Genomic DNA, 22,644 nt, shown 5'->3' with positions numbered 1-22,644 from the left:
TTGATCTTTGTTCAAATGCCTCCAGTAGCTATATGTGCTTCCATGTTTATCAGTTTGTTGGCATATATCTTCCATGTATAGCTGCACATATATAATCATAGAAATGATACTACTTTTAGAATCATTCCCTTTGGATGGCCTAAGCTATTATCTTCCATAAATAGCTGAAGATATATATACCATTCATATATGCGTTGCAGCCCTTCAGCCGAAAACAGATTCCAATAATTAGGATCGATATTGCATTTCTCAAAGAAATCTGCAATCTTATCACTCGATTCTTCTCCATCGCTCGGATCAATGTGGAATCCAGAGACACCATCCATGATAATCTCGGCAGGACCTCCTTGGTTCGTGGCGAATGTGACCAAACCACAGCTCATGGCTTCAATGACAGTAAGACCAAAGGCTTCATAATGTGCAGGTTGCACAAAAGCACCTCTTGTATCCGCAATACACCGGTAAAGTTCACCGTTTCGTGTCCGATCAGTTTGAGCTGCGATCCATCTAAACTGACCCTTGAGTTGGTATTTCTCAATCAGGGAGTGCATCTTCTTTATCTCCGAGATCTCTTCCCTGTCTTTAGACTTGGAAGGGTCAAAGAATCCTCCTACGATTACAAGGTTGACTAAATCTCGTAGCCTCTTGTTCTTGGCGTACCACTCTGTTAATCCGGTTAAGTTTTTCACAACATCTAGCCTTGCCATTGAGAAGATGATCGGTTTCTTCTTGTCCACCAAGTAGCCACTTTTGTTCATAAAGAAAAATATCCATTAAATTTAACCACTGACAAGAAATATATCAGTTTAGAATTTTTAAATAAACATCTAATGTAATTGATGATTTCACTCAATGTGATAGATATTTTATTCAAACAGTTGAATGTAAACGAGTAGAAAAGGTAAACAGGGAAAAGAGACATACATGTGTTCATCATTCTCATTTTGGCTATACAATAGTTCTTCAATGGAAGGATGAAACTTGGTGAATCTTCGGTCTTGTGAGGTAAAAGGGAAGTATATAGAGTCATCCGCGCCAGGAGCTGCAATGTTGAACCTCGGATCAAAGACATTGATGCCGGAGACAACTCTGTATAGTCCCGGAGTGTGAAGCTCATGTGGCTCTCGTATTGTCCCGCTCTTTCTTTGCTGTCAAAATTAAACCGAACAAGACAATGTTATAACCATGGTCGAGTTTCCTTGATGAGAATAATGCATTGTCCTCGTGAAATAAATTAAATCACCTTCCAGCAATCTCTTGATAAGTGCTAGCTATGATGAAATCGGCAGAGTTCATAGAGATTAAGTCCGCCGTGAATTGAGATGAAAAATGATATTTAGGATCAAACTCTTTCCATTTGTTGTCCGAGTCTTCGTATTTAGTCTTCTCCAAGGCATGTGCAATAGTTGCCTGGATTATATGAACAAAAAAAACTTTTTCATTTCAATTATTTTGTTTTGACATCAAACGACTGTACATTATATATATATATATATATAATTAGTGTGCATCAAATGAAATGAAATCCAGGCAAGTATATAGAGTGTACATAAGTACATTATATATCAAATGAGTGTACATTATATATATATATATATAATCCAGGCAACTAGTGTACATCAAATGAGTGTACATTATATATATAAGTTAAGTAACCTGAGTAATTCCAAGCTTATTTGCCATCAGCGATGCCACCAAGTTTCCATCCGTATAGTTTCCTATAACTAGGTCAGGTTTCCCCTCCAAAATATCCAAGATTTTTGTTGTTGCATCCTACTCATGATATAATTTTACAAGTACAAAGTAAAAGTTACACAAAAATACAGAGAAATTGGTTCAAAGTAAAAAAAAATTTATATTCTTAAATTTGGTCTTTTTACCTTGGTGAATTTCTCTAGGTAAGGGTAGATATCAAAGCGAGATACCCAACGACGTAAAATTCCATTCTCTGTTACAAATGGAATTCGAAGAATATTTGAATGTTTGGTACCAGTGATGGGTTCTAATTCTTGGTTACATTTAGTATCCTTGGCGTCGGGGATTAATCTTGTCACCTAAACCAATTTCACGATTTCAATATCATTCAAGACTTTATGTGGCTACGACTAAGGGAGGGTGGAAAAGATTCAAAGAGAACTTACAACAAGAATCTGAGGTTTGAAATTTAGGCCTTGAGAGTTGATTCTATGAAGCAATTCATCTTCAAGGGCCTTGACTTGGTCAAGAATGTAAACGACCTGACCACCAGTATCAGGCAAACCAAGAACATCGTTTTGACCAAAATAGCCATGAATCGAGAAGATGACAACGTTGAAGATTCTAGGAATCCTGGCGAAGAATCTATCAATATTTCGGGGGTCAGGGGCTTGAAGAATCTCCGACAAGATCCTCATTGTCTCTTTTACTTTTCCTGCGTTTTCTCCCCATCCTTTCTCGAAACCCCACTCCTTAAACCTGTGTGTATGTGTGTGTGTGTTTTACTCAAAATTAAATCAGTTAACTAACGCATGGATTAGCAATGCATGTAAATAGTTCAACGGTTGACCTGAGTTCGAAGGCTTGGAAAGGTGTTTCCTTAGGCAGCTCCGATAGGAAAACATCAGCCAAAATCAAACTCATCTCAAGCTTTCTTGCCGTGTTTAGTGTCTCATTCATCATAAGGTTCTGAAAACATAAACGTATGCTCAGAGCCTCAGAATTAGGTATATTTTGTGTTATGTTCGCAATTGTGTTATTATGCTTAATGTGATATTTTTTAACAAAATGTTATTGTCATATTTCTTCAAAAGAATATACAAGTTTTGTTAGTTAAATGTAAACTTAACACGTGAAAGAAAATAATATCATAAGAAAACGGATAAAAGTCTGAGAAATTCTAAAAATACCATATACGTTTTTTTTAAACTATCATATAAACCGTACACTTTCAAAGACACCTTATTTTAAACAAATGAAATGTTTTAACAGCTTAGGAAGGGGATCTAAATGTATTAGAACCATTTATAAGTTCAAAATCCCTTCAAACACCTGAATTTTTTTTAGAAATAATACACGTTTATTTATTGTTTAAGACAAGAAGTTTTGTGAATTACACAAGGAAAAAGAGATCATTGAAACAACTAATTTTATAGAGAAAAAATATTAACCTCTCCTTGATGCTCAAGTGACAACAAGTAGTCCACGAGAGACTGCGGGTTGTCGTTTAAACGGCCGCCAAGCTTTGAGGACACAAAACTCAGGCCGTTCCCTACTGAAGACGACAGCGAAAGCTGAGGCAGAGTGAAATCGAACGCCCCAAAGTCGACCTCCAATGCATTGTCATCCTTAGCCCTGATTACAAACATAGATCAAGACACCAGGAAAGTGAATGTATTTGGTGAAGAAAAAGAGGAGGGAATGTATAGGCACCAGTTCTCATCAAAGAGAAACTCTTTGAGTTTGAGATATTGAGTGTTCGATAGAGCCTCCACGGAGAGATCGGAAGAGTTAACCTTCACATATTGCCAATTTCCCGGGTTTCCTCGTACCGCAAATGCTACATTTGGAGGTATTACCACTGCCTCCTGTAGTTTTATTCACATTTATATTATTAACTTTAGCTCACCATATGTTTTATTTCGCAAAGCAATTAGCATTAGCGATTTTGAATATTTTGAAAAGTATAAATTAAACATAATCAAGTTTGTTAGAGATAACATCATTTATTGCCAAGTATTTGGAAATATAATTTATAGATATATAGATTAAAATTGAACTTGCCATTTGACATAATATGTTTGGAAAGTATTATGCACTAAATATATGAGATTATTAGCATAATGTCAATCTATGACCCTTCATATACATAAAAAGCTTCTTGAATTGTTAATTTCATTTAATTAAAGACTGTAAAATTAAAAAAAAAGTATGGTAAGACCTGAGTGAAGCATAAGATCTTGCCAAGATCACCTTCCATGACTTGCTTTCTTTGGACTAAATCATTGATAACAATCTCCATCTCATCCATCAACTGGTTCAATTTCAACAACCTTCTGCCCTTCTCAATGTACTTCTCGAGGCAACGTTTTATGTTCCCGCGGTTTTGTCCCATCGCTTCTGGGATCCCATTGCCTAACAATCCAGAAGTCATTTCCATTGTGTTATGTATCTCAGGATTAATCATAAGAAGAATAAAACGTGGGGTTTCACGTTAGTTTTGGGTGGTTTCCGCAATGCCAACTTTGTTTACTTTTATAGGGAAGATATGACATGCCTTTGCGAATATGTTATTTGTGTTTGTCATATACCTTACGTTTTCGCGAGTGCATGTTTTGTCCTCCAACTAATCAAATTACTTGTTTGTGTTTGGAAGGATTCAAAGCAATTTATATAACCAAATAAATATTTGGCCACCTGAGAGAAATTGGGAAAAAGAAATTTGGGTCAAAAGAAATTCATTTAAATGGGGTTCAAGCTCTGTCACAAGTCATAATATGATAATAATAAGCTAGTGACAGTGAAATATGGCGTAAGAAGTAATAATTCTACTGTCGAAAAGGTCAAAATAGCCAATATGCAGTTTATTACTTATTTATAAATGTTGCAGAGAATATATGCACTAAGCCACTAATTAAACCTTTGTTGGCTATTTGTTTTATTTTGCAAAACATAAATAGTTGCAAAGGAAATCATAGATATGAATGATTTATTCCATATTTTCTTCCTATGGTTTTAAAAATAGTTTATGTTATTAAGTCGTTGACAATTATTTTACATGATATGATATTATTGTAAAGGCATGTATTTATGGTTTACAACAGTGTAGTCATCACCTAAATTATCCAACTTAGTAAATACTAAATACCAAGAGATTTTAAAAAAGGATTTTAATTGTTTATCCTATATGTAGTACCGCAGAGGAAGGATAAAGGGAAATTCCAAAAGCATAGAGCAAGACGAAAGTAAAGGATCTAAAAGTGGACCATACACACAGATTCGTTCCGTTTCATAGCTGCCTCAAAACGATCTTTTTCTTTATTTTATTGTAAGAAAAAGTTATACAATATACATGTGTAAGATAGTGGTTCAAAAAAATACATGTGTAAGATAATTTCGTCAATACAAACTTAAAATGTCAGAGCGAAAAATGACCTAAACTGTTTCTTACATTTAACACCACAAATTCCAATATTAACTTTCAAACTAATTATCAGGCCGATTCTTTCCTTTTGTCCCTCTAGTCAGTTTGTTTCGGTTTCATACTAGCCCGGTCCGCATTTATTTGGCTTGTGGTTTATTTTCTGGTTGACCTTTTGTTGTATTTTCTTTCTTTTTACATTTTAATTTCCGGTTGTATTGTATTGAAGAAAAACTAAAAATAAATTAATAGGAAAAAGAGAAAAACTTTTAAATTCAGTTCAACAAGTTACTTCACCCACATATATTTAAAAAGCTTGGATCTCCGTTACACATTTTCATTCCATGTTTTAATCCAGTTTTTATCTTAAAATATAAATTAAAAATGGGCTAACATAAAAATCCAATTAAGAAAATCCTAATTGTTTTCTTCTATAAATAAATAAACTTCACATAGGGTCCGATTGGTAATGGCTGTAGCTTTAAAATTTTTGCTGTAGAAAAAAATCTGTAGACTTTTTGCTGTGGCTTTAGATTTTATTGCTGTAGAATTTTATGTAAAGCACTAAAAAATTGCTTTGAATATTTGGCTCTGCAGAGCACTTATACAGCTGTAGGTTATTTTAAGAGCTGTGGTTTCAAAAAAAAATTAAAGCTTGATTGCTCTGAATTTGGTGCTGTAGAAATAAATAGGGCTGTGGACAGCACCCACAGCAACTACCAATCACCCCCATAATCTTTTATATAATCTTTTATCGTCATGATTTTTATCGTTGAACGTTCATTTTCGTTGTTGACAAAAAAAATATTCATTTTCGTTAGTTATTTTCACTAGTAAAAAAAAACGCATATAGCAACGAAAGTGCCACGGTTATTTCGTAGCAAAACAAAAAAAAATACACGAACTTGCCACAGTTTTGTTACGAAAAAGGAAACATGGCAAAACTTATTTAAATCGTAGCAAAACGTGGGTTATCTCTGGATCATCACTATTAAGAAACTAGTGAGCAGAAAAAATCGCTGATCAAAGTAGATCCCTAGGAGTGTTTCCTGCACAAGTAGCAAACAAGGTTAGAAATAAAATCTTCACAAGTGTTAATCTCCTGTTTTCTTTCTCTCTCGAACCACTCAGTGATTCTCAGAAGTTCCAATAGAACAAATCAATCAAATCCAGTGAGGTTCTCCAAATAAATAGAAGTTTAGATAGAAAGATTGCATTTTCTTGGAAATTCAAGCTTGTGGATCGGATTTCTCCTCGATCTCGTTTCTTTTTCTTTTTTCTTTTGAATTTGATTTTGCTTTTTTTTTGTACAAGGTTACCAAGCTGCTCAGTTTCCTTACAGTAGATAGAGAAAGTGTTTGTGAAAAGATGAGAAAGATGGATATAAGATAGAAATACTGAAACCTCAAGTGTCTCTGATATCACCTGATGCTATCCTGGGTACGATCTGTCCCTGAATGCACTTTAGGATGGTATTGGATAATCCTTCACTTCCAGAAGGTCATGTAGCAAGCACCTTGGGTATATTAAACCCAAAACAAAGAATGTACTTAGGACGATTGTCAAAGGAAACAAGGCGATCAAGCTTAGGATTGAAGAAGGCGTGTGGACTGAACCTCAGGTAAATGAAACCCAAGACCCAAACCCTAACTTAGAACGCTCCTTTGATAATCAGCTGGTCGAATGGCACCACAAGATAGGATGGAGATATCTTGATAAACCAGATTTGATTGTAAGGATATTACCCACCAAACATGACTTAGAACTGAGTAGAAATGAGTTTGGTTCATCAAAAACCATTAAGTGGATCAGATATCTATCCGATGGACTCTTATGGACGAATGGGTCGATAGTCATGAAGTATTGATAATCTTTCAAGTTAGCTCGTTCCAAGCTTGATCTGGCTCGACCAAGTTCTTCTTCATGACTTCTTGGACGAGTAAAGTGACCATAGTTAATCCATTTGAGCTCATGAACCTTTAGTTCCACTCCAAGCTTTCTTGATTGAACTCTCGGATCGCCCATATCGCCGTGCTTGCCGGTTGGACTGGCATGATCGATGATTGGATCGCTTGTCTCATCCGTGCCGATGTTCAATCCGTGTTGGATGATGGTCGAGCTGATCAAGATTGTATCAGTTTTACAAAGCTTAAGAGAGATACTTGTAAGTTTCTTTATTCTTAGACTTTTTTCTAAGAAACCTTAAAGAGGATAATCTAATTGAAAGAATGTTTGGAAAATAAACCTTATGTTATGGAAAAATTATATATTTTCTTAGTTCTTACAATTTTAGATTTAACTACAAAGTTTCGGTTTTTGATACACGGTCCTATTTAGTGATGGATCCACTTGTTGATTTATGGTATCAGTTGACACCACAAATAATAACAAAAACTTAATTTGTAAGCTAATTTTGTTGATCATTTGTGGTGTACTGGTTAGATAGTGTGGGAATGCATCCACGGAATGGGGGTTCGAATCTCCTCAACAACACCTTAAAAGCCTAATTTTTTTTTTTTGGGTCCGCCACGGGTCTGCCACTGGTCCGCCACTGGTCCTATAGGGGGGAAGTTGTGTGTTGGGAGTACAAATACTCAATCTTATTTCACGATGATGACCCCCCAAAAAAAAAACTCCTAAGTGCCCATTAAAATGCATATGTTTTTCAATCAGACCCGTTGCTACTATGCACGAACTTTCATCCTAGGGTCCGCGGAACCCAGAATTGACATCGAGTTAATTATGCTTGGTTTGACACAAAACTATCCGACTAATAATCAACGGTTGACGATTACGGTCCAAAAAGGGTACAAGGAATTCAAAAAGACACGTTTTGTCTGAAAAATTAAATGTTTAATTTATTCCGTCAAGCAGATGTTTTTTCCTACTTTTTAAACTTTCATACATACATGCATACGTATTAAACCAAACACCAACCAGCTTATAAATACCATTAACCTAGAGAAAACGTGAAGAAGATCCTCTCTCCATTAAAACTTTCTTCCTTCATTTGCCCAAAAATCTAAAGATTACCTGAATTTTAATTACCAAAATATAAACCAATCTTCAAGCACATAAAAACATGTCCGATCACCAGAAAATTCATCCGGTGAGCGACCCGGAAGCTCCACCTCCGGCACATCCAACGGCTCCTCTAGTCCCACGTGGCTCCTCAAGATCGGAACACGGTGACCCGACCAAAGAATCTGTGACGCAACCACCACTGTTGGATACTCCTCCGAGGAAGAAGAGAGGAAGCTGTTGCTGTAGGTGCGTGTGTTACACGCTCCTAGTTATTTTCCTCCTTATTGTCATCGTTGGAGCGGCCGTTGGTATTCTCTACCTTGTCTTTAGACCGAAGTTACCGGATTACAATATCGACCGGTTACAGCTCACCCGGTTTACACTTAACCAAGATTCCAGTTTGTCCACTGCGTTTAACGTCACCATTACCGCCAAGAATCCCAACGAGAAAATTGGAATCTACTATGAAGACGGAAGCAGAATTAGCGTCTTGTACATGCAAACCAGACTTAGCAATGGTACTCAAAAATGTTAATTTGTTAACTATGATATTTTAGTTTATTTGTTTTAATTTGTTTAAATTTATTTATAAGAAAACCAAAACAAGATATTATTTTTATGCCTCTACAGGGTCGTTGCCGAAATTCTACCAAGGACATGAGAATACGACTATTATATTCGTAGAAATGACTGGTTATACTCAGAATGCAACCAGTTTAATGGCGACACTGCAAGAGCAACAACAGTTAACCGGAAGTATACCGTTGCGGATTAGAGTTATACAACCGGTTCGGATCAAACTCGGGAAATTAAAGCTGATGGAAGTAAAGTTCATGGTGAGGTGTGGTGTATCCGTTGATAGCTTGGCTGCTAACAATGTGATTAGTGTTAGAAGTAGTAACTGCAAATTCAGGTTTAGACTATAATTTCATTTTTTTTTCTAAATTCAAAATTATTTAATTACTGTGTTTATTCAGCAATTTGCATTACAATATGGAGGGGTTGAGTTTCAATTCGTAGTACCTCCCCCCACCCCAAAAGACGATCATCTCCTTTGCTTTTGTTTTTAAAAGAGAATAAACAATTTTGTTTCACACCTTGTAACCTTGTAAATAATTAATAAATAATATACACTTTTGTTTGTTGTTTGTTCATTATTGGTTAGGTTTTTGTTTCATTCAAAAATATAATATGATTTGGAGACTCAAAAATGGAATTTTCTTTCGCATTGACCGAAAAGAAAAGACTGGTATATATTGTTTAACTGTCTTAGACCAATGTTTCGAGAAGCATTGAATTTTATTTACTTAGGCCTTGTTCGTTTGTACATCTGGAAGATGCATCTAGATGGTCCATCTAGATGTCTTATCCAGATGCTCCATCTGGGTGTTGTTCGTTTTTTCATTTCGTCCATGCATCCAGATGAATCATCTGACTGCAACTATGTTCGTTTGCTTTTCATTTTTTAACTTCCATCTTCATCCAGGTGGACTTGTTAATAAAATGACTAAAATATTTTTTTTTTACGTTTCGACGGAAAAATAGCATTTTTTACAGTTTTGACCGAAAATATGTTTGTGGTGTTTGAGGAAATATGTGTGTTTTCGCGAAAAAGTGCATTTTTATGGTTTTGGCAGAAAATACGTTTAATGGGTTTGGCGGAAAAAAACGTTTTTGCGGTTTGGACGGAAAAAGTGTGTTATGAAGTTTTGGCGGGAAAAATGTTTTTTTGACGGGAATTTTTTTTTTTCACGATTTTGGCAGAAATTTTTTTTTTTTCACGATTTTGGCGGGAAAAGCATTTTTGCGGTTTTGGCGGGAAAATCTATTTTCCCGGTTTTGGCGGGAAAATACATTTTTTCGGTTTTGGCGGGAAAATACATTTTTCCAGTTTTGGCGGGAAAATGCGTTTTTCTGGTTTTGGCGGGAAAAATGCGGTTTTCCGGTTTTAGCGGGAAAATGCTTTTTCCAGTTTTGGCGGGAAAATGCGTTTTTTCGGTTTTAGCGGAAAAATGCTTTTTCTGGTTTTAGCGGGAAAATGATTTTTCCGGTTTTTGGCGGGAAAATGCGTTTTATAGTTTTGGCGGAAAAATGCGTTTTTACGATTTGAAAATAATATTTGATTTTAAAAGATCATTTTTGTCATTTATCATTTCAGATTGAACTAGATGCATCTGCATCCAGATGCACCATCAAGACTCACCTTCATTTGGGTGAGAATTTGAGATGAGTTTTTAAAAATTCAGTTGGGTGATCTATCTGGATGTAGCATTATAATGCACAAAACAAACATCAATTTACATCTTCACCCAGATGGATCACCTGGGTGAGCAAACGAACAGAGCCAAAACGAACATCAATTTGCATCTTCATCCAGATGGATCACCTGGGTGAGCAAACGAACAGGAAAATGTTTACTTACTAAACCAATGTTTATTTAAGTAAATAAAATTCCTGTCCTATTGTTTAACTAAATGCTTCTCGAGAAAAATGTTTAGTAAGTAAATAAAATTCATGTCCTATTGTTTAACTGTCTTAGACCAATGTTTCGAGAAGCATTGAATTTTATTTACTTACTAAACATTTTCTAGGACAGGAAAATGTCGATTCTACATTGGAACCCGAAAAGGAGAAAAAAGTTGTTAAAAGTAAAAGTCAACACAAAGAGGCTTTCACGTCTCTTATCTTGTGGAGACAAAGTTGTGATCTTTCAAAGTCTTAAGAACCATTTCAACTGTAGTTTTTCTCTTGGTGACTACTCTCTGAACAATCTTGTTATTATTTTTCTTGCGGATCATCCCAGACGATGATGCTTGATCTCCAAAATTTTCCTTCACATGATTTCTGTTCTTTTGTCTTTTGCTTATTTTCACAATTTGATTACTCTGTCCAATGCATTAAGAACAACTTAGTGGCGACTAGCACAAAACCATTTGTGTGTACAAACTTTTGGATTTTTTAATTGACCTGACGATACATATATATGTTCATAGATGAATATTCAATCTAATTTACTGCTTACGTATAACTCTCTGCATAAGTTAGTCATGAGATAGATATTTTTTAAAAGAACCCTAGCACTGGCGAGTCGATAGGGGATGCCGGCTCATGAGATCAAAATCTTCATTGGGGTTTTGATGTTCTCTTGATCTAAACGTTCTTCGACATTAGATCAACCGTGTCTCTCCTTCTTCACGTTCAAGGAATCTGCTTCTCATCACCAGTTTCGTGTTGTCTCTTTAAGTCTTCTTCATCAAGTCACCAAAAGGCTCACCAATCTGCGGGTTCATTGATCTCTGATTGGTTTGGATTGGTTTTGCCTCTCATCAGATCTGATCTTACGTCAGGTCCTGCTTTTATCCGACTCCTTGGCTGGTTTAGCTCCGTCTCACCGTTCATAATGCTCTGTTTCGTCCTAGCGATATCATATACTTACATGGGATCCTCGATCTCTTACGTTCTGCTCATATGGCAGATATCGAAGGGAAAGATATCCTCTATGAGGATGAGGATGAACCTATTCACCTGGTGGATCAGAACGACTCCCACACCATGCGTGAATATCGTATGTCCTTGATCGGAAAAATCCTAAACCCTAAAAAACAAAACGTCAAAAAACTAATCAAGTTCATGCCAATGGGAGATGCGAGATAAAATCACAGCCAACGGATATTCTTATTCAATTTTGCATAGGAAAAGACTTGCAATGGGTGTTAAGACAGGGATGTTTTTATTATAACGTTTGCATGTTTGTGATGGTCCGATGGGAACAGATAGTTCATGATGAATATCCGTGGATTATTCCCTTATGGGTGGATCTTACAGGAATCCCCTTGCACCTTTGGATGGTGGCAACCTGAAGAACATTGGAGGAAAGATTGGCAACATTGACACAATGGAGCTATCTGAAGGTCGCTTGTTGGTTGATTTGGACACTAGGAAAGCGCTTGTGTTCACCAAAAAAGGTCTGGAGACCAAGTGGGAAGGAGGTTTCCATTCGAATTAAATATCACAAGCTATTTAAGCATTGTTCATATTGTGGATTATTGAGTCATGAAGTCGGGTACAGCAAAAATAAGGAGGATGATCAGTGTGTTCAATCGATGAAGTCAGGAGTATTCTCGCGTGTCCAACTACTTTATGATACTCTTGGCCGTCAATCTTTGTTGCGGGATAGAGATGATCGTGATCATTATCAGTCACAATGGACGTCAGTTGCTCAAGAGCAGTGAGATAATATCATACAGAACATCACACTCTAAGAATCAACATAATAACCGGTTTGAAAGAAATGCTAGACGATATGACTACAATCAGGAGAGAGCTTTACGTAGGCCAGGAGATAATCGATGGTTCCGTCCTGCTCCTAGACACAGCCGTCCATATGTTCCATATGAACATAAGAATGAGCATAAGAAGTTGCAGACATGGAGAGAATATGACAAAAGAGCAGATTTTGGAAAATCAGGTACAAAAGTTACTAGTGGACATCAGAGTCGTATAATCCTCTCAGGACTGGAAACTCGTCAACATCAGTGCCAGATGATCCTATTTCCAGTCAGCTGAAGGTCTCTCACACTGGTAGGAAGCTTGCCAGTATCATAATTACTCCATCTCGAGAAGACTTTGCTAGTGAGATTAACGTAACATTCCATAATAAAGGTGCTGCCCGCGCTATCACTTTCTCTCCTACGGAGAAAGATAATTTGTATAACGCCCCGGATAATGGTCAGGTTGTTGGAACTTTGCAAGGTATGGAAATTGGTGACTCAACCACCATTGTAGATCAACAAAATGAAACAATGGTGGAATGTGATGTCCTAGGGGATGACTTACTTGGTGAGGAATTGGAAGCAATGGAAGAAGGTAAAATTTTATTGCAAAATAAACGGTTACTATTGTTGCTGCAAAGAGTGAAAAAAACAAAAGTTTCATCATCAAGCAAGGAATGAGCAAGACTGGAATACCATACGGGTTTCAAAGCAAAAATGTAGAGTTCCTTCGTCAGGGATCTCCAAGGAAACGTCATTCTAACTCGGGTGGTTTACCCTCTTCCAGGGAAACTGAGCATCATGGGAACAAGCGTCACAGTGAATCAAAGAAAGATAAAGTCAGCTCTCACAAGGATAATGGTTTGCAGGGGTCAACCCCCGAACAATCTTCTATGAAGTCTCTGAGTTGAAACTATCGGGGGATTGGGAATGACTTCACAGTTCAGCGCATTTGTCAAAAGCAGGCTCGAGACTTGTGTTCCTTTCTGAAACGAAGAACTGGAGGCTGCTGTTGCAAAACATTCAGGCCGGCTTAGGATTTGATCGTTTGTTTACCGTTGAGCCACTTGGCCTCATCAGAGTTTTAGCTTTATTTTCTATGGATGAATTTCAAATAAATGTTTTATTTACGAATAACAAAATTATTGACATTGAGGCAGTCATTGATGGAATAAAAGTATTTTTGACGTTTGTTTATGGGGACCCTGTCTTAAAATGCAGAGATCAAGTTTAGGAACGTCTTACACGTTTCTCAACGACACAAACTGGACCTTGGTTTATGATAGGAGATTTAATGAAATCGCTAGTCATAACGAAAAGGAAGTTGGAAGACAACACTCTGAAAGCTCGTTTTTGCCTTTTAAGCAGATACTAAGTAATTTTCGCATATTGGAGTTTCCATTTACTGGAAAATGACATCGTGGGTTGGAAAGAGATGACGCACCACTGTCAGATGCCGATTAAACAGAGCTGCTTAAAATGAGGATTAGCTTGAGAATTTTCTTCACTCAGCTGTCAAGTATTTGCGTTTACGGGGATCAGATCATTGTCCAGTCCTATCAAACATTCTCACAAAACCAACTAAGGCAACAGTTAAATTTAAATTTGATAAGCGTTGGTTGGATAATGAGGAATTGAGGCAAGTCATTCTTGAGGGATGAAATTCATCAGATCTCCCTCTTGAAGAAAATATTATGGAAAATATTTCTAGTTGCCAAAGAGCCTTAAGCCAATGGAGGAGGCAGAACAATATGAATTCATAAAAATTGGTGGAGGATTTGAAAGAGAAGGACGGGAATCTTTACTCGATTGATGATGGTACAACCGAGGAACAATCAAAAGCAAGGAACTATCTGATGCTCTTAAGGCAGAGAAAATGTTTTGGAAACAAAAAAAAATTCAGGTACTATGGTTAAGAGAATGAGACATAATTCAAAGGACCTTAACAAAGAAGAGGAGAGCAAGGAATCAGATTACACAGCTCTTAGATGCGGCCGGAAATATGGTTGAAAAGGAGGAAGGATTGGTAGCGTTGCTACTAGTTATTTTAGTAATATCATGGAGTCCTCTAGCCCAGAAGATATAGAAGAAGCGCTATATGAGGTTTCAACAACAATCACTGGGTCTATAAATAATGATCTAACAGCTCTGGTCTCTGAAAGGGAGGTGAAACTGACGCTTTTTCTATGCATCCAGAAAAAGCTCCAGGCCCGGATGGGATGATGGCCCTCTCCTACGAGAAATTTTGGGATATCGCAAAGGAGAATTTAACCTGTATGATTAATCAATTCTTTTTTCAGGGAACAATGGCAAAAGGGCTAAACGATAGCCATATTTGTTTAATCCCAAAGCAACAAAGCTAACATAAAAGTCCCAGTTCAGACCGGTTAGTTTGTACAATTTCAGCTATAAGATAATCTCTAAGGTCCAATACCAGAGATTGAAGAAATTCCTACCAGAACGTAATCATAAATCCAGTAAGCCTTTGTTGCTGGAAGACAGATTACAGACAAGTTCATGACAACACATGAAATGTTTCATGCGCTACGGACAAAGCCAAGTAGAAGAGAAAAAATAATGACAATAAAACGGATATGAGTAAAGCCTATGACATGATGGAGTGGCCATTCATCGAAGAAGTTAAGATTGATGATTAAACATTATCAATGTAACTTCGAATTGCTTTCTGATTGATCCTACGCTATGAACACAATAAATTAACGAGTTCACAGCCAGCAACCACTAATTCTCATGGGAGACCGTCCTCCCAAAGATTCACTATCAAAGAGAATGATATACACACCACATCCTTTGTGGCATCAAGAGTTTCACAAGAGATAATATAATTCGAGCCTTTACAGCCTTTGTAACGAGCTACGTGAATCTATCTCTGAGTACAACATAAGAGATAAAAATAAGAAGCTAAAACTGTTCTTTGGCTTGCTTGATCTTGATATTCTCTCTCACTGAATCTGTTTCTCTCTCTTGTTTCAGGTTGTTACGTAGAAATTTATGAAAAAGATGAACACGTCAGTTCGTATTTAATCTCGAGGCTATGACGACTAGGACTATCGCGAATTCGTCCCATGTTGATCGTTTCTTCTACTTCAACTCTCGGCCCAATACAAAGAAGTCAGCGTGAGGACTCTGTCTAAAGCCAGGACCAAAAATCTCCACATTGATCTTAATACATAGCACCGACACTTCGACGTTTTAACCTTTTCTCTTTTCTTTTTCTCTGATGTCTCTGTAAACCCTAAAGGCGATTTTCACTGCATTTTCTTCTTCTTCGAATAAACTCCAATGAACCCCAATGCTTGATTATCCTCACACATTTGAGATAAATCTCTCCATGTCTTCCGAAGTTATCTCTCTCTCGAACCTTTTTATATCACTCAAATTATCTTAAGGAGTGACTTGTACTCTCTCAAATAAGAGATTCAGTTGTAGTACTTATGGATCGAATCCACAAGGAATGAGGACACACAATAGATCTAAATCAATTGTGATGAAGCTAGGAAAATAGTTTAAAATCAGTAAATAATAAAAGTAGGGTGAACAATCAAAGATTAATTAGTTTAGTTTGGAGTATTATTTATAAGATAAGACTAGTGATACGATAACACGTAGGAAAAATAAACCGGAGAGAGTGATCAAATTGACTCAACCGAAATTAAAAAAAAAAAACTATCCGGCTCACTGAAAAGCGGTATTTTGTTTTGTTTTGAACGAAGCGGTATTTAACAACTACACATTATGATTGTTATTATTATTTTCGTTTGTGTTGAAAGTTTATTGTCAACGCATCTCTTTTGCATCTCGGATTCCACTCTGATCAGAAATGGCGCAGAAGCTTAACTTGGATAATGTTGCCGTCTCTGCGGACGTCTACCGCTCTAGTTTCCCCTCCACCTTCACCTTCGGCGTCGCCACTTCCGCTTACCAGGTTGAAACTTGTATTGAAGTTTGTGTAGAAAGAAGGTATTAACCTTTGATTCTTATTATAGATCGAAGGAGGCTGGAACGAAGGTAAAAAGGGGCCAAACATATGGGACAAGTTCACTCATCTTGAAGGTATCCGCTTCCTTCCTTCCTTGCAGCTTAATTATCACTACGAAGACTATGTAGATTAACACTTTGTGATTCAGGAAAAGTTGTTGACGGAAGCAATGGCGATGTCGCTGTGGATCATTACCATAGATATAAGGTTTAGCACAATAAACTTCTTTTTTTTTCCTTTTTTTTTCCTATGCTTTCCTTATTTCTTCAGTAATTTTCAGGAAGACATTGAGCTTATTGAAGCATTAGGATTCAGCGCTTACAGATTTTCCATTTCTTGGTCTCGCATTTTCCCTGGTATGTTCTTTTCTTTTGCTTTTTTTTTTAATTGAAAGGCTTATTTTCTTTTGTTTGCATTTGTTGTAGATGGTCTGGGAACTGAAGTCAATGAAGAAGGCATTGCTTTCTACAATAATATTATCAATTCCCTTCTTGAAAAGGGTATTTTCTCCACCCGCAGCAGCGAGCCCTTTTCCACTGTCTGTAGATGATGATCATTTCACAAGATGATTACTATTTCAGGTATTCAGCCATTTGTCACTCTGTACCATTGGGATCTCCCCTCACATCTCCAGGAATCCATCGGGGGTTGGACAAACAGGAAAATTGTGTAAGTAGTATAATCTTTATCTGTAAGATCTTGAGATGCAGAGATACAAGTTTTAAGGTTATGCTTCAGTTGCATTCTTCCACAATTTCTTATATGAAGCCTCCTTCCTGGTTGTTTTGACACTAAATCTTTCTCTTCTTCATGTGCAGAGATTATTTTGGCCTCTATGCAGAAGCTTGTTTTGCCAATTTTGGTGATAGAGTGAAGCACTGGATTACATTAAATGAACCACTTCAGACCTCGGTGAATGGACACTGCATTGGGATATTTGCACCCGGAAGAAATGAAAAGCCCTTGATCGAGCCATATTTGGTCTCACATCATCAAGTTTTGGCTCATGCAACTGCTGTTTCAGTATATAGAAGCAAGTACAAGGTATAGCCACTACTTTAGTTTCCTTCTCTCTCTGGGACCTTTGGTTTATTGGAAGATGCGTCAACGGTTCTGTTGTTGACAGCTAGTGCGCATCACAGTTCTTGTTATTTACCAGTGCGCTTTTTCGTTTACATATATGAATCTAGGAAAGTCAAGGCGGAGAAATTGGTTTGTCTGTTGATTGTGAGTGGGCAGAGGCAAATTCGGAGAAAATGGAGGACAAGGTTGCTGCTGGTAGGAGTATTGACTTTCAACTTGGATGGTAAGTAAGATATGCATTGAGTTGCATAATTGCCTTTTTTTTTTTTTTTTGAGAAGGTGTAATATCAAATTTCCATTGACTTGGGGTTACTTGGCTAGAGGAAAACGTCGTTTTGAAGTATACATCAGTCCTTGAAAAAATAGATTAAAATCTTTTTGCAGGTTCTTGGATCCTTTGTTTTTTGGAGACTACCCTGCAAGTATGCGTCAGAAACTTGGAGATAATCTTCCTACATTTACTCCGGAAGAGAAGGAGTTTATGCTTCAGAACTCATGGGACTTTCTTGGCATAAACCACTACACTTCGAGGATAATTGCTCATGTCTCAAACAACGAAGCTGAGAGTGACTTTTACAAAGCACAAGAATTGGAGAGGAATGGTAACAAACACAAACACTGAAATTTATTTCACCACTAGCATCTTCTTACTTACTTACTTCCTTGTAGTCATCTCTTTCTTTTCTGTCCACAGTTGAATGGGAAGATGGAGAGCCTATAGGAGACAGGGTAAGAGCTCTCTCTTAGTCTCCTCTCAGTCTAGTGACTCTGTTAACATTTCTGCACATATGCCAACGCAAGTACGCATGAGCTAGTGATCAAGTAACCAAATTTGTCCCAATTAGAGGCAGCTTCGGATTGGCTTTACATTGTGCCTTGGGGAATCCGGAAGACTTTGAATTATGTCAGCGAAAAATACAACCACCCTTCAATATTTATTACTGAGAATGGTACTTACATATCCTTATAACTCTATTGTTCGATTAAATGCAAAAGTCTGGTAAGAAGAGCAGAATAGCTAAGTTTGCATTTGAGAAAATATTACTTTGTTTTTGTTATATCCCATTTCTTTTACATATATCCTGAGCATTGGATATCTTGTTAAAACACGGCAGGCATGGATGATGAAGATGACGGATCTGCCTCTATCCATGATATGCTTGACGATAAGCGTAGAGTTGCCTATTTCAAGAGTTACCTTGCCAATGTCGCGGAGGCTATCAAGTGAGCCAACATTTCTCTTTATTCTTACTGGCAGCAACTCAGGAAACAAATAATTAGGTAGCAATATATCAAGTAATTAGTTTTGTTAATAACGGAAACTGAAACAGAGACGGAGTGGACATAAAAGGATACTTCGCATGGTCGTTGCTGGACAACTTCGAATGGGCGCAAGGTTTCACCAAGAGATTCGGTTTGGTATATGTAGACTACAAGAATGGTTTAACCCGTCACCCAAAATCTTCTGCCTATTGGTTCATGAAGTTTCTTAAAGGTGATGAAGACAACAAAGGTAAAAAGGAATGAAAAATTGAGAAAGGAAATCCAAAACTACTATTACATTTACATGATTTGCGCTGTGTTGTTATAAATTTGTACTAAAGAGATTAGTCGATGATGATGGTGGTATAGACTCGTTACAAAACAAATGACTTATGCCACTCTTTGGTTTAAAAGCTTTCTGACTAAGTTTATCTGCCTTATATGTATTATCACATCAAAAAGATATTTTACTAAACGTGGCTTTCTATGGATTTGGCCATGATAGTTACAGTATTCATGGTCTATACATTTATGTGGAAATCAAATTAAATAATTCCATATGATACACGTTCATGGCATTTTAAACTATTCAAATTATGAGATGCCAGGTATATATATTTGAAAAGGGCAGGAATATATTTGACAAATTTAAAATCCATTTCACTTGCTTTTAACAATGTTCATGGGAACCTTTTTGAGTGTATCCCATACCAATGGCTTTCCGCAATATATGGAGCTTGACTTATCTGAGCTTCATTCTAATAGAGTAGCGTCCTCTTAACATTTTAGTGACGGTTTAGTGTAGAAATCTTTGATCGAACAATTTCAAGGATATTGACAAATACCAGCTACGCTGGGACATATGATCAATATTTACAAACTGTATGTCTTCTCAACGTTCTGACATCCTTCGGTTATTTGTTTAGTTTAGGTTTGCACAAACTAAATCATATGTATATTTATTTCCAGAGATGTGTCTTGCAATAGTTTATCTAGAACATTTCCTATCAAAGTATCTCCAACCATGGCCGATCCTGACATTTATCATGCTCCATACAAAATTAGCATATATATATTTTAATACAAAATTTGATCTGTTATACAAAATTAGCATATATATATATATGGGTTTTTGCACTAGATATACTTGCATTCTGTAAGAATATCAGAGTCACTTTCCGGCTCTACTTGTTCATCATTATTTCCTCTTGAACTAGAGAGATTATGTTAAAAACAAAATCAAATATGAATCCAAAAAGCTAACCAAACATCAGACGAAATCAAGTGTGAATTATCTGCATATACTTTTTTCTTAACGAACAACCACACACTCTTTGCGGCGGCGGTGGAGTCGCCGCAAGACCGGTCACAGGAAGAGGAAAACGAGACTACGATTTTAAAGAAGTTGTTAATTTTAGAGGAGAAGACCGAAAAAGATTTGACTTTTCTCTACCTATGGAGAACCGAAAACTCGAGTGAAATCGCTGCGAGTGATGAAATCTTCAAAATTCCTTTTCCCGCTATAGAGTAAATATAAAGGTTGTTTTAAAAGATATAAGAAAATATGAGGGTGTCTTTAGAAAACGGATTTTCATTTAGAAATTAGAATAATTTAAGGGCTTTGGTGTTGTCGAAAAAAACGTCTCTCTCCACTTGATTAACGCTCCATTCTCAGGTTCGTCTTGTTCTCGGCTCATCTCATCCCACTGATCGATATGGGTCAAAATTGATTTATGATGCAAACATGTGTGCAGATGAAGGGCCTCAATTTCTCGGATACTAGTCTGCAGAATTCTCCCTCAGAAGAAGTTTCGACGAAGAAGAACAAGAACAAGAACAAGAAGAAGAAATTGGCATCTCCGGTGATCAAACGGATCTGGAACGAGGACGATGAGCTCTCTATCTTAAAGGTTCATTTCAATCGACTCTACTCCTTTCCATTAGATCCTCCTCTTCTCACTCGCTGTGGGATTTAGGGATTGGTGGAATACAGAGTGAAGACAAGGCACGATCCAAGTTTCGATTGGGATGGATTCTTCTGCTTCGTGCAAGGTTCCGTCCATGTGAGATTCTCCAAGGAGCAGCTTTTTAGTAAGGTCAGGAAGCTGAGAAGGAAGTTCGTTCTTCACATGGAGAGAATCGATCGTGGGGAAGATCCGCTCTTTACTAGGCTCACTGACTCTCAAGCCTTTGGATACTCCAACATGATCTGGGGCCTAAACCAAGCTGAAGTTGCTGCTAACGCCGGAGGCACTGAGAAAGCACCAGGAGATACTCAAGTGAAGGATTCATCTTTTGTTTCTTGATTTTGTTAATAGTTAAAACTGATTTGTGTATGGTTTGCTGATCAATCAGGAGGATGAACACTTAGATAATGCTGGACATGTAAATTACAATGGGGTTGAAAGTAGTAAGCTTGATGGCAAAGAATCTGAATTTGCTAATGGAGGCATGGAGAGCGTAATGCAGATCGAGAGTGACGTAAGTGACTCATTTATCGTTTTTTTTGTCAAGTTCTGTTTCCAAGTCTAAAGTTTTGCTATCGCAGTAACAGTTATGAGTGTTTGTGTTGAATCAGGAGAATGGCTTTAGGGAAAATGGGCGAGTAAGTAATGATGAACCTGTAAATGAAAACGGGGCGGAGAAAGGTGAGCTTGACGGAAAAGAGACTGATGATGATGAGTTGCGCGTTGTTGAAGATGCGTTTGAGACCACGATTTTGCAAGGTTTAAGTGATTGGCAGATGAAGTTACAGCTTAAGAAGCTGATGATGAACCTTGGAACGGAGAAAAGAAAAGAGTTGAGCAATGAATGGAAAGCGTTATGTTCTGAGGAAGTAAAATTGAAAATCAAGAAGCTTAGGTTTACCGTAAAGCTTGTAGAGGCAGCAAATGATGGATGAAACTAGGCCATTGCATCATTTTTGTTGTAATGGTGTTGTTTAGTTAGAGAGTTGGTAGTACGTTTTAGTATAAGTTTTAATCAGTTAAGATGTGTTTTCTTTTCTCCAGCTTATTACAATTTCTTTTACTGATTACTTTACTTGGAAACCAGGATAAGATCTGCGCATGGTGAATTTATATGAAAATTATTTAAGAAATATTTTATAAAAAAATAAAATTTATATTTTTGATCGAATAAATATTTTTGGTCCTTAAATAATTTTTTAAATTTTTTTTTGTTAATTATATAATTTGTTTACTGATAAGCTGATTTCATTTTAAAAATACTTTATTCAAAAAATCATTTATCGCATAAGAATCTAATGTTTAGGCCGAAGAACCTTAGGTCTACTATTTTGTTACAATGAAAATATGAGAGCTTGGTTTTATATCATGATTTAACAATTTAAAAGTTAATTATGGTTATGAAAAGTTTAAGTTCATGTGCCAATCCTAATTACTTTCAATATTTTTTCTCATTTTTGTGTCACTTTTTTCATTTTGGATATTGTTTGATATAAATATTGATTTTTGAGTTTATTCTCATTTCGTTATTTTGTTTTGGCCTGAGATTTAGAAAATATTTAAGATTTAAAATAATAAAGACATGCGTACTTATGTTAAGATCCGCGTCTTGAGCAGAATAAATATTTTATATTTATTACTTATTTTATGTTTTTCTTCATATTATAAAAAAAAATAATAATTATATATTAAATAACTAAGAAATCGGTTTACTATTATGTAATAAATTGGTGTGTGCATATAAATCAAACGATTGATCTTGTTATTTGCAATCGTTTTAGAGTAAATAAATCAAAACAATCAATCTTATCTATCGTATATGATATATACTTAAATTTAAATGATATTAACATAGATATATAGTATACTTTTAATATGAATATTTATTAAATGAGATTTCTATTCATATGATTTTATGAT

The 22,644-nt window shown here is 36.4% G+C and overlaps 4 protein-coding genes across 6 annotated transcripts; 3 read left to right on the top strand and 1 right to left on the bottom strand.

Moving 5' to 3' along the window:
• Nucleotides 1-505: 505 nt before the first annotated feature.
• On the bottom strand, nucleotides 506-4,214 carry LOC125595984 (sucrose synthase 5-like). The gene is made up of 10 exons (XM_048771345.1): nucleotides 3,917-4,214; nucleotides 3,409-3,563; nucleotides 3,147-3,330; nucleotides 2,546-2,664; nucleotides 2,142-2,454; nucleotides 1,881-2,054; nucleotides 1,657-1,773; nucleotides 1,244-1,410; nucleotides 925-1,148; nucleotides 506-747 (listed from the first exon to the last, which is right to left on the bottom strand). The coding sequence occupies exons 1-10, from the start codon at nucleotides 4,160-4,162 to the stop codon at nucleotides 695-697; spliced, it is 1,752 nt and encodes a 583-aa protein (XP_048627302.1). The 5' UTR covers nucleotides 4,163-4,214; the 3' UTR covers nucleotides 506-694.
• A 3,740-nt stretch (nucleotides 4,215-7,954) lies between these two features.
• Nucleotides 7,955-9,288, top strand: LOC125595985 (NDR1/HIN1-like protein 6). The gene is made up of 2 exons (XM_048771347.1): nucleotides 7,955-8,658; nucleotides 8,771-9,288. Exons 1-2 carry the CDS (start codon nucleotides 8,199-8,201, stop codon nucleotides 9,064-9,066), a joined length of 756 nt encoding a protein of 251 aa, XP_048627304.1. The 5' UTR covers nucleotides 7,955-8,198; the 3' UTR covers nucleotides 9,067-9,288.
• A 6,886-nt stretch (nucleotides 9,289-16,174) lies between these two features.
• LOC106454945 (beta-glucosidase 42) lies at nucleotides 16,175-19,183 on the top strand. Of its 2 annotated transcripts, XM_013897020.3 has the most exons (13): nucleotides 16,175-16,357; nucleotides 16,419-16,485; nucleotides 16,560-16,618; nucleotides 16,692-16,767; nucleotides 16,837-16,911; nucleotides 16,993-17,080; nucleotides 17,230-17,455; nucleotides 17,602-17,717; nucleotides 17,879-18,096; nucleotides 18,189-18,223; nucleotides 18,342-18,444; nucleotides 18,610-18,718; nucleotides 18,826-19,183. In XM_013897020.3, the coding sequence occupies exons 1-13, from the start codon at nucleotides 16,253-16,255 to the stop codon at nucleotides 19,019-19,021; spliced, it is 1,473 nt and encodes a 490-aa protein (XP_013752474.1). In that variant the 5' UTR covers nucleotides 16,175-16,252; the 3' UTR covers nucleotides 19,022-19,183. The 2 variants fall into 2 exon arrangements, with proteins under 2 accessions (XP_013752474.1, XP_013752473.1); XM_013897019.3 differs by having other exon boundaries at nucleotides 16,199-16,357; nucleotides 16,560-16,767.
• Nucleotides 19,184-20,236: 1,053 nt separating this feature from the next.
• On the top strand, nucleotides 20,237-21,813 carry LOC125575100 (GLABROUS1 enhancer-binding protein-like). 2 transcript variants are annotated; one of them, XM_048771344.1, is made up of 5 exons: nucleotides 20,237-20,432; nucleotides 20,512-20,667; nucleotides 20,734-21,036; nucleotides 21,113-21,238; nucleotides 21,336-21,813. In XM_048771344.1, the coding sequence occupies exons 2-5, from the start codon at nucleotides 20,512-20,514 to the stop codon at nucleotides 21,657-21,659; spliced, it is 909 nt and encodes a 302-aa protein (XP_048627301.1). In that variant the 5' UTR covers nucleotides 20,237-20,432; the 3' UTR covers nucleotides 21,660-21,813. The 2 variants fall into 2 exon arrangements, with proteins under 2 accessions (XP_048627301.1, XP_048627300.1); XM_048771343.1 differs by lacking the exon at nucleotides 20,237-20,432 and having other exon boundaries at nucleotides 20,439-20,667.
• The last annotated feature ends 831 nt before the right edge of the window (nucleotides 21,814-22,644 follow it).

This window comes from Brassica napus, unplaced genomic scaffold (genome assembly GCF_020379485.1).
Source record: "Brassica napus cultivar Da-Ae unplaced genomic scaffold, Da-Ae ScsIHWf_1109;HRSCAF=1576, whole genome shotgun sequence".
Lineage (NCBI taxonomy): Eukaryota > Viridiplantae > Streptophyta > Magnoliopsida > Brassicales > Brassicaceae > Brassica > Brassica napus.
Note: the sequence above shows the minus strand (reverse complement) of the source record. Positions and strands in the feature narration are given on the sequence as shown.